This window comes from Elephas maximus, chromosome 2 (assembly GCF_024166365.1).
Source record: "Elephas maximus indicus isolate mEleMax1 chromosome 2, mEleMax1 primary haplotype, whole genome shotgun sequence".
Taxonomy (NCBI): Eukaryota; Metazoa; Chordata; class Mammalia; order Proboscidea; family Elephantidae; genus Elephas; species Elephas maximus.
Window position 1 is genome coordinate 175,535,647 of NC_064820.1, and position 13,183 is coordinate 175,548,829.

General features: G+C 40.8%; 1 protein-coding gene across 5 annotated transcripts in view; it reads right to left on the bottom strand.

Moving 5' to 3' along the window:
• The window catches only part of EBF1 (EBF transcription factor 1), a 447,546-nt gene that overhangs the window by 124,876 nt on the left and 309,487 nt on the right, over positions 1-13,183 (bottom strand). For 3 of the 5 annotated variants that reach the window (XM_049874228.1, XM_049874226.1, XM_049874230.1), the window contains exon 9: positions 278-411. In XM_049874228.1, coding sequence (XP_049730185.1) covers positions 278-411 — 134 coding nt within the window. The remainder of the gene's footprint in view (positions 1-277; positions 412-13,183) is intronic. The other 2 variants (XM_049874229.1, XM_049874227.1) reach the window with 1 other exon arrangement.

The window sequence follows — 13,183 nt, forward strand, 5'->3', positions numbered from 1 at the left end:
ATAGAACCCTCACACCATGGCAAACCCAAGAGGGTAAATTACAAAACTGAAGCTCTCCCACTGCATATGGGGCAGAGGGTGGAAGTTGGTCCAGTAGAAAGTGTTGCCTCCCGGTAAACCCCACCCATCTTTCTTAGCGCCCCAAAGTTCTGTAGACTGGGGCTGGCCCACCCAGAGTGCCACTGCTAAATTCCACACACTCTATTAGAAATTCAAGTGTAGACAGTACCCTCGACTAGACCAAGCTATTAGATATTAATGTTCAGACAACACCTACCTCACTCCAGACCAGCATGGTACCGAATATGACCTGTAACCCATCAAAGAAATTGTCCCCTATGATGATCACAGTCGCGCCTCCCGTCGTCCATCCTTCACTCGGGCTGATGGCTTTGATACAGGGAGTAGCTGCTTTTCAACACACATGAAAAAGAGAAGGAGTCTGCTGTTAGAACCAAACTTTAATGATGGGAGACTTGAGAAAAAGAAAAAAAAAAAATCTTTTATCTTTTTTACTAACGGAAAGTCCCTCAAGATCTCAGCATTTTCTAGCTGCAGGAGGACCTGAAACCTAAGGGCGTAATTTCATTTTTAAGAGCATTCTTTTCATGGTTCCTATTAAGAATACATATATTTCCCCCAAATCTTTATCACACCTGAAATCTTATGAGATAAAACCCAGGAGTTAATTTAAATTTATGCAACGCTAAAGATTCTTTTTTTAGAAAGGCAACTTTTTGGAATATGCCATAAACTTTCTATATTTGCTTCATAAATATATTTCCTGAAAAGAAAACTCATACCTGTTTAGATAAACAGGTCTGTTCAATGGGAAGCTAAGAAAGAGAGGAGGCAGAGGCAGGAAATTATTCTTGCGCCATGCCTTCTCTCTGTAACACTCACAGAGCAACCTTTCACATGAGAAACCATTACAATTTTGTCAAATAAACGTCATGGATCCCATTTTACAGATGCAGAGAATGTAGGTCACTCAGGGTGAATTGTGTAACCAAAGAGCTGAGTCAGGACTGACCACAGAGCCTCCACATGCCCTTTGCTTTGTTGTCTTTCCCAAGCTTTAAACCCTAGAACTGACTTTTTCAAAATGTCACGTATCTTCTTTTTCCATTATAAATGGTCCTTGGAGATGGGAAATATTTGTAAATACTGTGACTGGAGGGGGTTTACGTAGTTAAGCACGGCGTACTTTCAACAGAATTGCTAGAGTATAAATGTAATTCTGGGATCACATCTTTGAAATTTTTCAGAGGGCACTTCGAGGTACCACCAAGGATTTTTAAACTCTACACTGCCACGCTGAGGGATGTGTTGTGCAAGGAGAGAAAAATGGGGCCCTCCTCTTTAATAAAAAGTTTAAGTATCCAAGACTGACTTTCCAAGCGTCAAAGCCAATGAGAGGATTGGCAAAAGATCATTGTACTTCGTCAAATTTGGCAACAGATCATAATTTAACTTTTGCAAGAAGAAAAGAAAATGTTAAGCCCAGCCTGGTGGGACCATTGCTCACGTGCCACTACACAAACAAGTAGAATGGGCTGGATTTTGATTCAAATTAATCTTATAAAATTACACAGAGAAGTTTGGAAATATCCAAACTAAACATTTCATGTTGGCAGACCCCAGAGCAATGTATTTACAACTAAAACTGGGCAGCTCAGATGACTTTTCTCTCCTCCACGTTCTCCTGAAAACAAAATAGTTAATCAAGAAGATGTAAATTACTCATGATTTGAAAATTCTTGCCCAATTTTTAACACACTTAAAGGTTGCTATCAATATTCGAAAGACATGGGACTTTTTCTTAAACAAAATTTTCCCTTAAAAGTAAAAATGTTTAAAGGCATGATTGAGTAGTCTCAAATCAATGGTAGATTATGATATATAATTTCAAGCAACCTGCAAGAGAAATAAACAACATTTAATAGCTATGTATGACTTTTAAAATATAAGCAGTTTGCAAGTATTTTAGTTAACGTTCGAAAATCTTAATTCTTAAATTTCTAACTCGGTACACTTAGCTGCTAGAGCAGCATAGAAATGGTGTAGCTCTATCTCTGGACGCTTCTGAGAACAATGGGATATTGATTTATCTGAACCAGTTTTGAGAAGGTCCTGCCTGATGGCAAAGTATGGAATCCAATGGTGTCATTAAATTCCATGACCTGGTGGTCTTGGTGTTTATTATGCATGTTAGCATTGAGATGCCTTCTAACTATTTATATTTTAATTTTTAATCACACAAGCACACTTCTTTAGATAAATATAGTCTTTTTTTTTAGGCTTTCTCACGATTGGTCAAAAGAAGGCAGAAAGGTGTGTTTATGTGGCTTTGAAAGACTTGCCTATAGCAAAGATGTAATAACATGGTAAAGACCTGTTAGTTTTAGACTTCTCTCTCTGCTCTTTTTGTTATTTGTAGAACACAGAAGGCATGAAAGTATGTGTGTGCATGCATGTGTGTATATTTTCAAACACTTCTTAAGGAAAGTGGTAATATTTTCAAATTATGTGAGTGACTATTCAGAAACAAAGCTTTACATCGACTACTTAGAGGAAAGAGAGAGCATCAAGCTTCCAGACAACCTGGTGAGAAGACAATATATAGCACCATCTTCTTAATCTTTTAGAGGAAAAAATACTGAAGGGAGTACTCCAGTAAAAGAATGACACACTCCTCAACCATCCCTATCTCCAGATTCTTCTATTCTTGCTTAGAGACTATATGCCACTCTTAGAACAGGTAAGCCAAGTAGCCCTTTCAAAGCTTCGACCTGAAAGTGTTCTAAAAGTCACCTACACACCTATTATACCAGTCTTGAGAGGAAGTTCTGTGATACTTCCCACTGAAGTTGGAAAAATATGTAAGGGAAATGTGGGCTGTCTCATTAAGAGAGAGGAATGGGGAGGAGGTGTTATGGACATTTAGTACCTGCAGGTCAAGAATGCTAAGTATCCAGCAATCCATGGCCTAGTCCCCACAAATGAAGAACTCCAAAGTGCCAATCATGCAAGTTGGAAAACACTGTGACTAGCTAAAAAGAGCCCTTGTGGTGCAACTGTAAAGCACTCAGCCGCTAACCAAAACAGTGGCGGTTCAAACCGACCCAGAGGCTCCATAGGAGAAAGACCTGGGGATCTGCTTCCACAAAGATTACAGCCTAGGAAACCCTATGGAGTAGTTCTACCCTGTCACATGGGGGTAGTTATGAGTCAAAAATTGACTTGATAGAACACAACAACAAAAACAACAGCTAAAGGGATCAGGCCTAAGAGCTGCCATCAAGACTCACAGGTCCATGTGGGCCGAGGCAAGAAATACAAATCAATACAGCAGCTCAGGATCTCAGAACAAGCATGAAAGGAACGGCCACTAATGCTCAGGATAGGGGAAGCAATGGAAGATAATGGAGATGTTGGTGAATCCCAAAGTACATGCCCTGCCTGTAGGCAGTGTATGCTACTCAGCTTTAGCCTGGGTCATCCCACACAAATGCTGGCCCAGTGTAGTATGATCGACTGATAGGGCAAAAGAAGCCAGTAACTGAGATTTCTAGGTGAGATTTCCTAATCTTTAAGTGGCAACCAAAACCAAAAACCAAACCTGCTGCCATCAAGTTGATTCCAACTCATAGCAACTTTATAGGACAGAATAGAACTGCCCCATAGGGTTTCCAAGGAACGGCTGGTGGTTTTGAGCTCTTAACCACTGCACCACCAGGTTCCAAACGTTGGCAACTAACCCAACATTAAGAAGAAAAAAAAAAAATCTGTAGGCCAAACAAAATGTTAATAGGCTGAATTCATAAGCCATCATTTTACAACTTGACCCTAGAGTTCCAAACTTGGCAGGCTAAAAGCAGAAAAGGAAATTGTTGCAAAAATGCCTCAAATTGCAGGTTCCAAAATGTTCACTGCAGTAATGGTAAGAAAACCTTCAAAAAAAGTCTAGGTGTCCCCCAATAGTGTAGTGGTTAAATAAACTATAGTATATCCATGCTATAGAAATACCAGGAGTATTGTCAGAATGGATGAGAAAAAATGTTGACATTGAAAGATGTCAGGAATATACTAGTGAGTGAAAAAAGCAATTTGCAAACTAATGAATAGTGTGATCCTATTTATTTAAGGAATGATATGTGTAAGCCTATATGTATGTGTGGGGGCGGAGTCGTGGATGTAGAGTTTTGTGTGAACAGGTATCACACACACAGGACTGGAATGATGTACACCAACTGTCCTCAGGAGTCCTTAGGAAAAGGGACTATGATTAGGGTGGGGCTGAGGGAGAAGGGGGACTATTTTTACTCTATAGACATCTGTATGATTTGAATTTTTTCAATAAGCATGTACATTACCTTGATAATATAATAATAAAAAGGTAATATGTTACAATAATAAGAAATTAAATAACAGCAGTGTGTTTAATTGTGTAAGAGATAACAGATGCACTTTTTAGAGCAAACTGATACTAATTTTCGTAAGTAATAAAAAAAAAATCTGTGTTGACTAACAGACCCTGAGCCCCTCCTTTCCTCTTCTTTTTGGGTACATTTTCTCTGAGAACGCTCAGAGCACATCTCCAGCAGGTAGAGACTTGTTTTTCTTTCACTCAGGATACACAGAGAGATACAATAGGAAGATAGGAAAAGATTGCTTTCAATAGTCACCACACCTGGCTTCAGTGAAAAGATTTACAGAGAGTTCAATCCAGCCCAAGGACGTAATAATCAATACAATTCTATCTCCAAGAAAATATTATGGAATGGGGGAGCTGGTGTTGGCATTTATATTCAAAATCACTTTTACCAGCGAATTCTTGATTTAATTCATAAAAAGGCTCTTTCTCCTTCATCAATGAATTGTCACACTCCAGTGACCCACAAGGACAGCCAGCCAGTTCCTGGTTTGAAGCCTCATTAAAAATAAAAGTATTTGGAGTTGATTTTTTGTTTTATTTTATTTTTTGCCTGTTTTTATTCCTACCCCCCACCCCAGCAACCAAAGTAGAGGAGATTTTCCTTCCTTCAAACTATGACAATAACATGATTACCCCACCACAGTTTAGCATAATGGCTCTGAAATGCTCGTGGCACGTTGCAGAGTTAAAGTGGAAATTATTAGGTAGCTCTTCTTTGTTCTAATAATGATCACTCCACAAATAAAAGCTCTTCTCCCAAAGGTACTGCAAGGCACAAAATGCTAATTCTGAAGATTATGTGTGTGCTTTTATTAAATATTACTATGCCCTGGCTGTTTGAGGGCTCCCCTGCTCTGATTGTTTTATGAGTACCATGTTAATGTCATTCCCATCTTGCTAGCAGCAGGCACACATTTTAGCGTTTGTATGAGAGTTGATCAAAGGCCACGTGCTGGGGGAATTGCTGAGAAAACACGGACAAGCGACAAAAATCTAACAGATTAATTGGTTTAAATTTCATTTCAGGCCGTTGAACTTTGGCTCAGAACTCTAACTCTACATTGTGAGTCAGGGCCTAATTACCAGATTTCCAATTTGCTTCTGAACAATGGTCGTGGTGAGAAGGAAAAAGAGAGGGAAGGATAAAAAAAAAGAAAGAAAGCAATCGTTCAGCCTCCTGTACATATTTAACAACTAATGTTCTGTGTGCCGACAATTGCACCAGGGGACACGTGCTATCACCTGCCCTCCCTCCAGAGCATTTATATTTCCTTCAAATAGCCACGGAAGACAGAAGAAATCACAAATGCCCTCAGCAGTTTAAAATTTCCTGATTTATGGAATCAATGTTATATGATTCAAGTGCCCACACACTCACACTGGAAGCGTCGGGCTCTTTATTAGCAAGGTGAATTTATAAGCTGGAACCCGCCTCAGCCTCCAATAGAAATGATCTATTTCACTGATAGAAAGCAAGGGCCAGGAGAGCCATGTTTACCTCCGGGTTTATGGCTGGCCTTGGGAATAAGGGTTAATTGAGCTCAGAGGTGCCTGCTCATTGTGGTGAATTAGTGGTGTGTGCAGCTATCAGCAGGGTCCCGGGGCTGCTCTTACTTTGTGCTAGGATCAATACCTCGCTTGTTTGGGGTAGCCGTACAGATGACCTGAGTCGGTTCAGCATTTATCATCCCTTATTCCAAAAATGAGGCTTTTGCACCAGTTAATGCCCCATTACGGAAGCCTAATTAGACATGTATTGTTTGTTTGTTTTCCCACTCCTCTACTTAAATAAATGTTGTTAGTTACCTTTCAGTCAATTGTGACTCATGGCAACCACATGTGTTACAGAGTAGAACAGCTCCACAGGGTTTTCTTGGCTGTAATCTTAATGGGAGCACATCACCAGGCCTTTTCTTTCGCATTTCCACTGGGGAGTGGGGGTTAAAACCACCAACCTTTAGGTTAGCAGTTGAGCGCAAACCTTTTGTGCCACTGCGCCACCTAGGGACCTGTTTAAATAAATAACTACAACAGTTAAGAGCTACAGCTGCCAACCAAAAGGTTGGCAGTTTAAATCTACCAGCGGCTTCTTGGAAACCCTGTAGGGGCAATTCTACTCTGTCCTATAGGGTCTCTGTGAGTTGGAATCAACATTAGCTGGCTGCTATCATTATTATCATCAATTCCATATTAATCAGAACTTGTTTACTAGAATACCCTATACTCTAATTATTCCAGATTATATAATTTATTGTTAAACTTTCCTAGGAACTTCGAATTCAGCTATTAGCTATCCAGCTAAATTCACTGAGTAGGTGGGTTTGGCGTCAGTCCCTCCAAAGTAGAATGTTTTTTCAAAGGATCTCATTCGCCTGGAATGAATATTCACGGCAAATTTTTCAGAAATGAGGAATTGACTTTACTGTTACTGTTCCAAACTTTTTGAGACTTGGCAGAAGATGTTGTGAAGCCCATGAGTTCAGCTCATTTCTACAGCGTACTTGTGACCTCATAAAATCTCAGGCCCTTCTCCCTTTTATCTACTTGATTTTGGTGAGGTTGTGCTTGGGAGCAGCCCTGTTCCAGAGACTAATGGGGACACCAAGTTCCTCTGACTTGGACTCAGTCCACCAATATCCGCTCTTCCTGTGAAATTGGAACAATTGTTTTTGTTGTTTATTGGAGTGAAACAGTGACTTTCCCAACTGCTCACAGCTCAGTAGCTCCCAAACCTGCTTTCTTTGATCCTGGCGATTAGCAGCTACTGGACAGGAAGGAGGACAGAAGGGCTGCCCCTAGCCGGAAGACTGGCCTTCTTCATTTTCACCACGTACGAGGGGAAATCTATTCCTGGTTCACCCATCCTCCAACTGTATGTCCTCTATACCAGCAGCAGTGATAACGGCTGACCTCAGAGCTAACCCGAGTTCACGCAAGTGTCACTTTTAGAGTGCTGACATTACCACAGATTCATAGTCAGCCAACTGAATGAACGAATGAATGAACTAACTAAATAATTAGACAGTTACATTATTCAAGGTGTAGCAGTCTTGTATTAACTAATGCTCTGGCTTTAACTTGAGTTACTAGAAATTTGTTCCTGTGTTCCTTTTTTCCTGCCATAATTGCTTTATGTACTTAAGCATTTTATTGCTGTATTAGGGTTTTTATTTTGTTTTGTTTTGCTGTTGGCCTGTATTTATTGCCCTGTCCACTAGCACATGTAGATATTACTTGGCAAAGAATCATGGTATATATACAAGAGATTCTACGTATGTATGGGAGGGAGGTGGCAGTGGTGGTGTGTTTGTCACTTTAAAGAGAAATGTAACCCATGATATAGAGATTTCTCAATGCCAGATGCAATTAAACCTATTAAATATTAAATGAGGATATTGAGAACTTCAAGTGTTTTTCATCCTTTATTTCCAAGTGACTTCATTTGGCAAGAAAGCCCTTTGCTTTGACAACACTAATGGCTCTCACAGAAAAGGACAAAGGGAAAAATCTATAGTCACTAGATGGAACCGTAGGTCCAACGCCCATCTGCACTAGGCAGAGGTAACCTGGCCATGAATATCCAGGTAGACCTAAGCTTCGCGCCATAGCATCTATGTTCCAAGCGATGCCATTTGCTAATTATACACACAGCCTACATTGTAACTACCTCCTGTTCATTTCGCAACTCCCTTATTTTATTCTAAGGAGCCCCTGTGGTGCAGTGGTTAGGAAAGATGTGGCGGTCTGCTTCTGTAAAGATTACAGCCTTGGAAACCCCATGAGGCAGTTCTACTCTGTCCTATAGAGCCACTAGGAGCCAGAATCTACTGGATGGCAATGGGTTTATTCTCCTCTGAATTAGCAAAATCCCTCGACAATCAGTGGACACAGAACCTGAGCAAGGGAAGGACAGAATTCCTGGCACAATAATTGTAATCCAAAGCACTCCAGGGAAAGCACTTTGGGGTTTCTGGATCTGTCTGTCTGAGATCCAGAAATCTGTGCAGTTCAGTACACAGGGTAGTTTAACAATTTAGCAGTGAAAAATCTTGACATTATGATATACCTATAGCTTCTAAATTGCACTTGAAAGACTTGTTGAAGGCTTTTTGATTTAATGACACCCAACATAGCATTGTTTCCTAATACGCAAAAATTGTTTGTTAAATACGCTGTGGAAGCTCAGATATTTATAACCCAAGGAGGTGGGGAGGCACTATTTTTCACCTCAGTTTGATCTGCCAAATTCAAAATTAAAATGTACAAAATATTAATACTAGGGCAGCTACAGGCAAAGATTGCCATTAGTTATTCCGTGCCGCGCCCCCCCCCCCCCCGCCCTTGTTCTATGATTGTCAGCCAGTTCCTTACAAAGTAATGGGGAAACAAATGATCCTAGAGGGTGGGGGACTCCTCAAAATGAATTATTCATGGATCAATTGTGATATTTGTTGCAACAATAGTAAATTCACTTGCCTCTGATTATACAATAAGTAAATAACTCTTCTCTTTCTGCCAAAGGGAACTTTCATGCACGAAATTATTTTTAGGCCAATTTCCCTTATTATCCTGATTGTAAGAAAAGTTCAAGAAATGAAAGCCAGGGAAGAAAAGGAAATGAAAATAACTTCCAAAAATGGACACCCTATATTGTACAAAGAGGAAACGATTTTCAGGTCAAAAAAAACCCAACATGTAATGCATCTTCAAGGAATACTCAAGTCTTTATTCGCCAGCAATCTTCCTGGGTCTGGAAAATCATAAAGTCAAATATGAGCAAGTCTAGTGGAAAATCTGTGACGTTAATCTTGGCTAGAGTCAGGTTTTTAACAGGCCTTGAATGTGTGCGCTGGATTATCCAGATGGCCATACAGGAATCAGCCTGATAGGATTAAACCTTTATGCTGAACTCTGCTCCATCTGTTCACCAAGGTTTGCCTTTCCTTATCTGAATATAAATTTTTAGCCTCCTTGTGTCTGGGAGCAGGACTAAATTCAGCATTGAAAATATAGATGCATGCAGAATGTTTCGTTCGTTAGTCTCAGTTCATATCAGCTGGGCCTTTTTCTAGAGAACATTTTTGCTGAAAATTTTGCTAAAAAGAAATCGATAGGTATTTAGCGTCTCTTTTTTTTGTTGTTGTTAGAGGGTTTTGTCTTGTTCTTCCTATTGAATTCTAGGATTCGTTCAATTCACTGTCATCACAGGGGTTTACATTGATGTTTGCACACAAAGCGAAAAAAGACAAGAAAGACATGGCATCCTGTCAGCAGAATTTGGCCCTACGAATTGATAATATATAATTCTGATGGGATAAAGTATTCAAGTAGAAGAGAGTCAAATGTGTGTTTTGTTCTACGTCAACATTATAAGTGGATTGGCATTAGTCATCATTTGATAAAATTAGTTATATTGGCCATTTCCATCATTTTCATTAGGTTTTCTGTATTTTTAAGGGTACTTTTTCGGGGGAGGGACAAAAAACAAAAAAAACATTTCTGTCAAGTTGCTTTCAACTCATAGTGACCCTACAGGACAGAGTAGAACTGCCCCATAGAGTTTCCAAGGAGCACCTCGTGGATTTCAACAGCCTACCTTTTGGTTAGCAGCTGTAGCACTTAACCACATTATGCCACCAAGGTTTCTGGGGGATGGGAGGTCTTCATTCAGAGTTTCATCTTGAATGAAAAAGGCTGATGTTTGTTTTACCCTCCTGTGCTTGTATTCCTAGAAGTGCAGTTTTTAGATTTATAAGCTGGAAAAGTTCGCTTAGGGACAGAAGTTAGTTACAAGACAGAGGCCTGTGAGTTGACAATAGGCCGAAGCCAGTAGACAGTTCTGGAGTTTCCAACCGTGTGACCGAGGAAAAGGGAGAGTCCTTGGGTGGCGCAAACAGTTAAGTGCTCAACTATTAACTGAAGGTTGGTGGTTCAAGCTCATTCAGAGATGCCTCAGAAGAAAGGCTTGGAGATCGACTTCCCAAAGCTCACAGCCTTGAAAACCCTATGGAGCACAGTTCGACTCTGCAACACACGGGGTCACCATGAGTCGGAATCAACTCCAAGGCAACTGACTTGGTTTTTTCTGGTTTGCTAATTGCCCAGCATTTCCCAGGGTAACGACATGTAAGTAAGTAAATTACATCAGAGAGGAATTTGTAATCCTGCTTTGAGGCCAGTTTATGGTAACATGATCATTAGAAGTGCTCAGTATATGCTTAGGATGGAAATCACAAGAGGTAGCGGCCTGTGGAACCTCAGCCCGTGGACCCCTCTAGCACTAGCAGGAGTCCCTAGGTGGCGCAAATGATTAATGCACTTGGCTACTAACCAAATGATTGGTGTTTAGAGTCTACCCAGAGGTGCCTTGAAAGAAAGGCCCGGTGATCTACTTTTGAAAAATGAGACATTGAAAATCCTAAGGAGCACAGTTCTACTCTAGCACACGAGTCAACATGAGTTAGAATCAACTGCTTTGTTGTTGTTGCTGTTATTGTATCAGCAGTCTAGTAGGACTCCTTTTGCCCTCTCAGTCCCCTTGGTAATACTGGCTTTCTGTTCTAAACTGTCATGGATAACAGGCCAAGCAGCTCATCAAATAAGTTAGGCCTTTCAACACACAGGTATAGTTATTATATCTAAGCAGGACCCTTAACTGGACAGTCAGTGAACAGACAGCCATGAAATTTCTCATCAAGCTTAAGACGACTGAAGCTTATTGGTAAGAGTGTGCATATGAGCATCTTGCAAAACATACACCTTTTGCTCTTTAAGAATTCTGGTCAGGTAACAAGAGGTGTTCCTCTTTCTGGAAGTAGGTAACCCTAAAATATGAACCCCACTACGCATAATCTCTTGTGAGATGGACACGTTCACACACAGCTCTAGTGCCTATTCTCACATTTTATCCTAAATGAGGACCCCTTACTGGAAATTCAATCCCATTACTTAAATCTGCTCTGCTCAATGCTGTAGCCACTAGACATTTATAGCTCTTTAAATTTTAATTAATTAAAATAAAAATTCATTTTCTCAGTCATACTAGCCATATTTTGAGTGCTCAATGGTCATATGTGGCTAGTGGCTATCCTATGGACAGTGCACAGATAAAACATGTACATTGGCACAGGAAGTTCCACTAGGCAGTGTTGGTCTAAGGGCCAAGTTAAATAACTAAGCCTATGTTTGATAAAGACTAATGGGAGCTATCATTTATAGCTATCATTTATAGCAGGCTCTCTGCAGACTAGCAACTGACCCAGGCATGTTTAATCTCTAATCCCTCCAAAAGGGATCACAAAATCAAAAGCCCACACACAGAGCCAGGCAGAAAGGTAAGTGAATAAAATGGGCCGGGTGTGACACAGTGGGAGTGGTGGGCACTGTGACGTACTGGGGCGTTCATGCCCTTCCAGAAGGGAAGCTACTGCTCAGTTGCACCTAATTGTTGCCATTTGAGAACACGGGCCCAATGCTGCCAGCTCTTCTGATTATAAAGGGGATTTGCAAATCTAGATTTTCATATAAGATCTTTTTAACCATCAGCAACAAACAGATAATTTCTTCAAGCACCGTGCAAACCAAAGCTAAACACGGCTGGGAGTTGGGTTTGGCCCAGAATCCACAGCGTACAATGTACGTAAATCCCGGGAGGGCCAAGGGTCATCTTCTGGTTATTTATTTCTGCAGCCACATGACCAGTACTGCCATTTACTCATCAAAAACCAACAAACCGCAAACACTTCGATTCTGTTTCTGAGTTTTAAGGCTGTTGCCAGAAAGTCATGAAAGTCCCCAGCTAGCCTTCCTCTGCTATGCAGAAGATTTTCTCTTGTCATCATGCAAGACTGTATAGATAGCGACTGTTTAAGGAAACTGGGTTTTGAATGTGAGCCCATTCTCAAAGTCAACCTTGCCCAACCTTTAGTAACAGACAACTCCTGCTTTGCGCTTTTCAGATAGTGCTGTTTATATTTTTCTCCTCGACCCAGGCTGTGATTGCTAAAGTTATTTGAGTGAACTTTTATTATTGAGAGCCTTATCATTTTCAGCCAGTTTCCTCTCCTCCCTGACACATTCAGTGACGCTGCAAGCCAGTGTTGGTTATAGCACAGATGTTTCCGTGGTGATGATCTGTGACGTCACAAGCACCGGAGTGAGTATCATTGAACTTATCCAGACAAGAGGAGCAGAGAAGCCTGGGGACTCCACTTCCGTTTAAAATCCATGTTGTATTGACTCAGCTTCCTCAGAAATTACTCTTGGAGTCCAAGCTGTTCTATCTGGACTGTGAAGAGCGAACACTCACACTCGCCTGTCTGTGATTCATTTCTACTGTCTGATTATGTGCAAAGTCCGGTCTACATACCAAAAGCCCGTTAATCTTCCTCAGAGGCCAGCTTTCAAAAAGTTATTGCCTAAAAGCTTTCTGTAGTTTCCGCTCAGTCTACAGGATCAAGTCCACGCTCATGAGCCTCGCTTTTGAATCTCTCAACAATTGGGCTGACTCTCCCTTCCCAACCTCATCCCCACCCCTCCTGAGTCTGGAGGCAGAACTGCAGCACTTAAGAGCATTGGTTCTGGATTCAGGGTGCCTGGGCTCCTATTCCAGCTGTACCACTTACCAGCTTCAGCAAATTACTTAACTTTTCTTAAGCCTCAATTTCCACCATTTAATCTGAGATAGTAATATTAACAAGAGAACCCACCTCATGAGGTGGTTGTGAGGTTTTAGAAAGATAATCT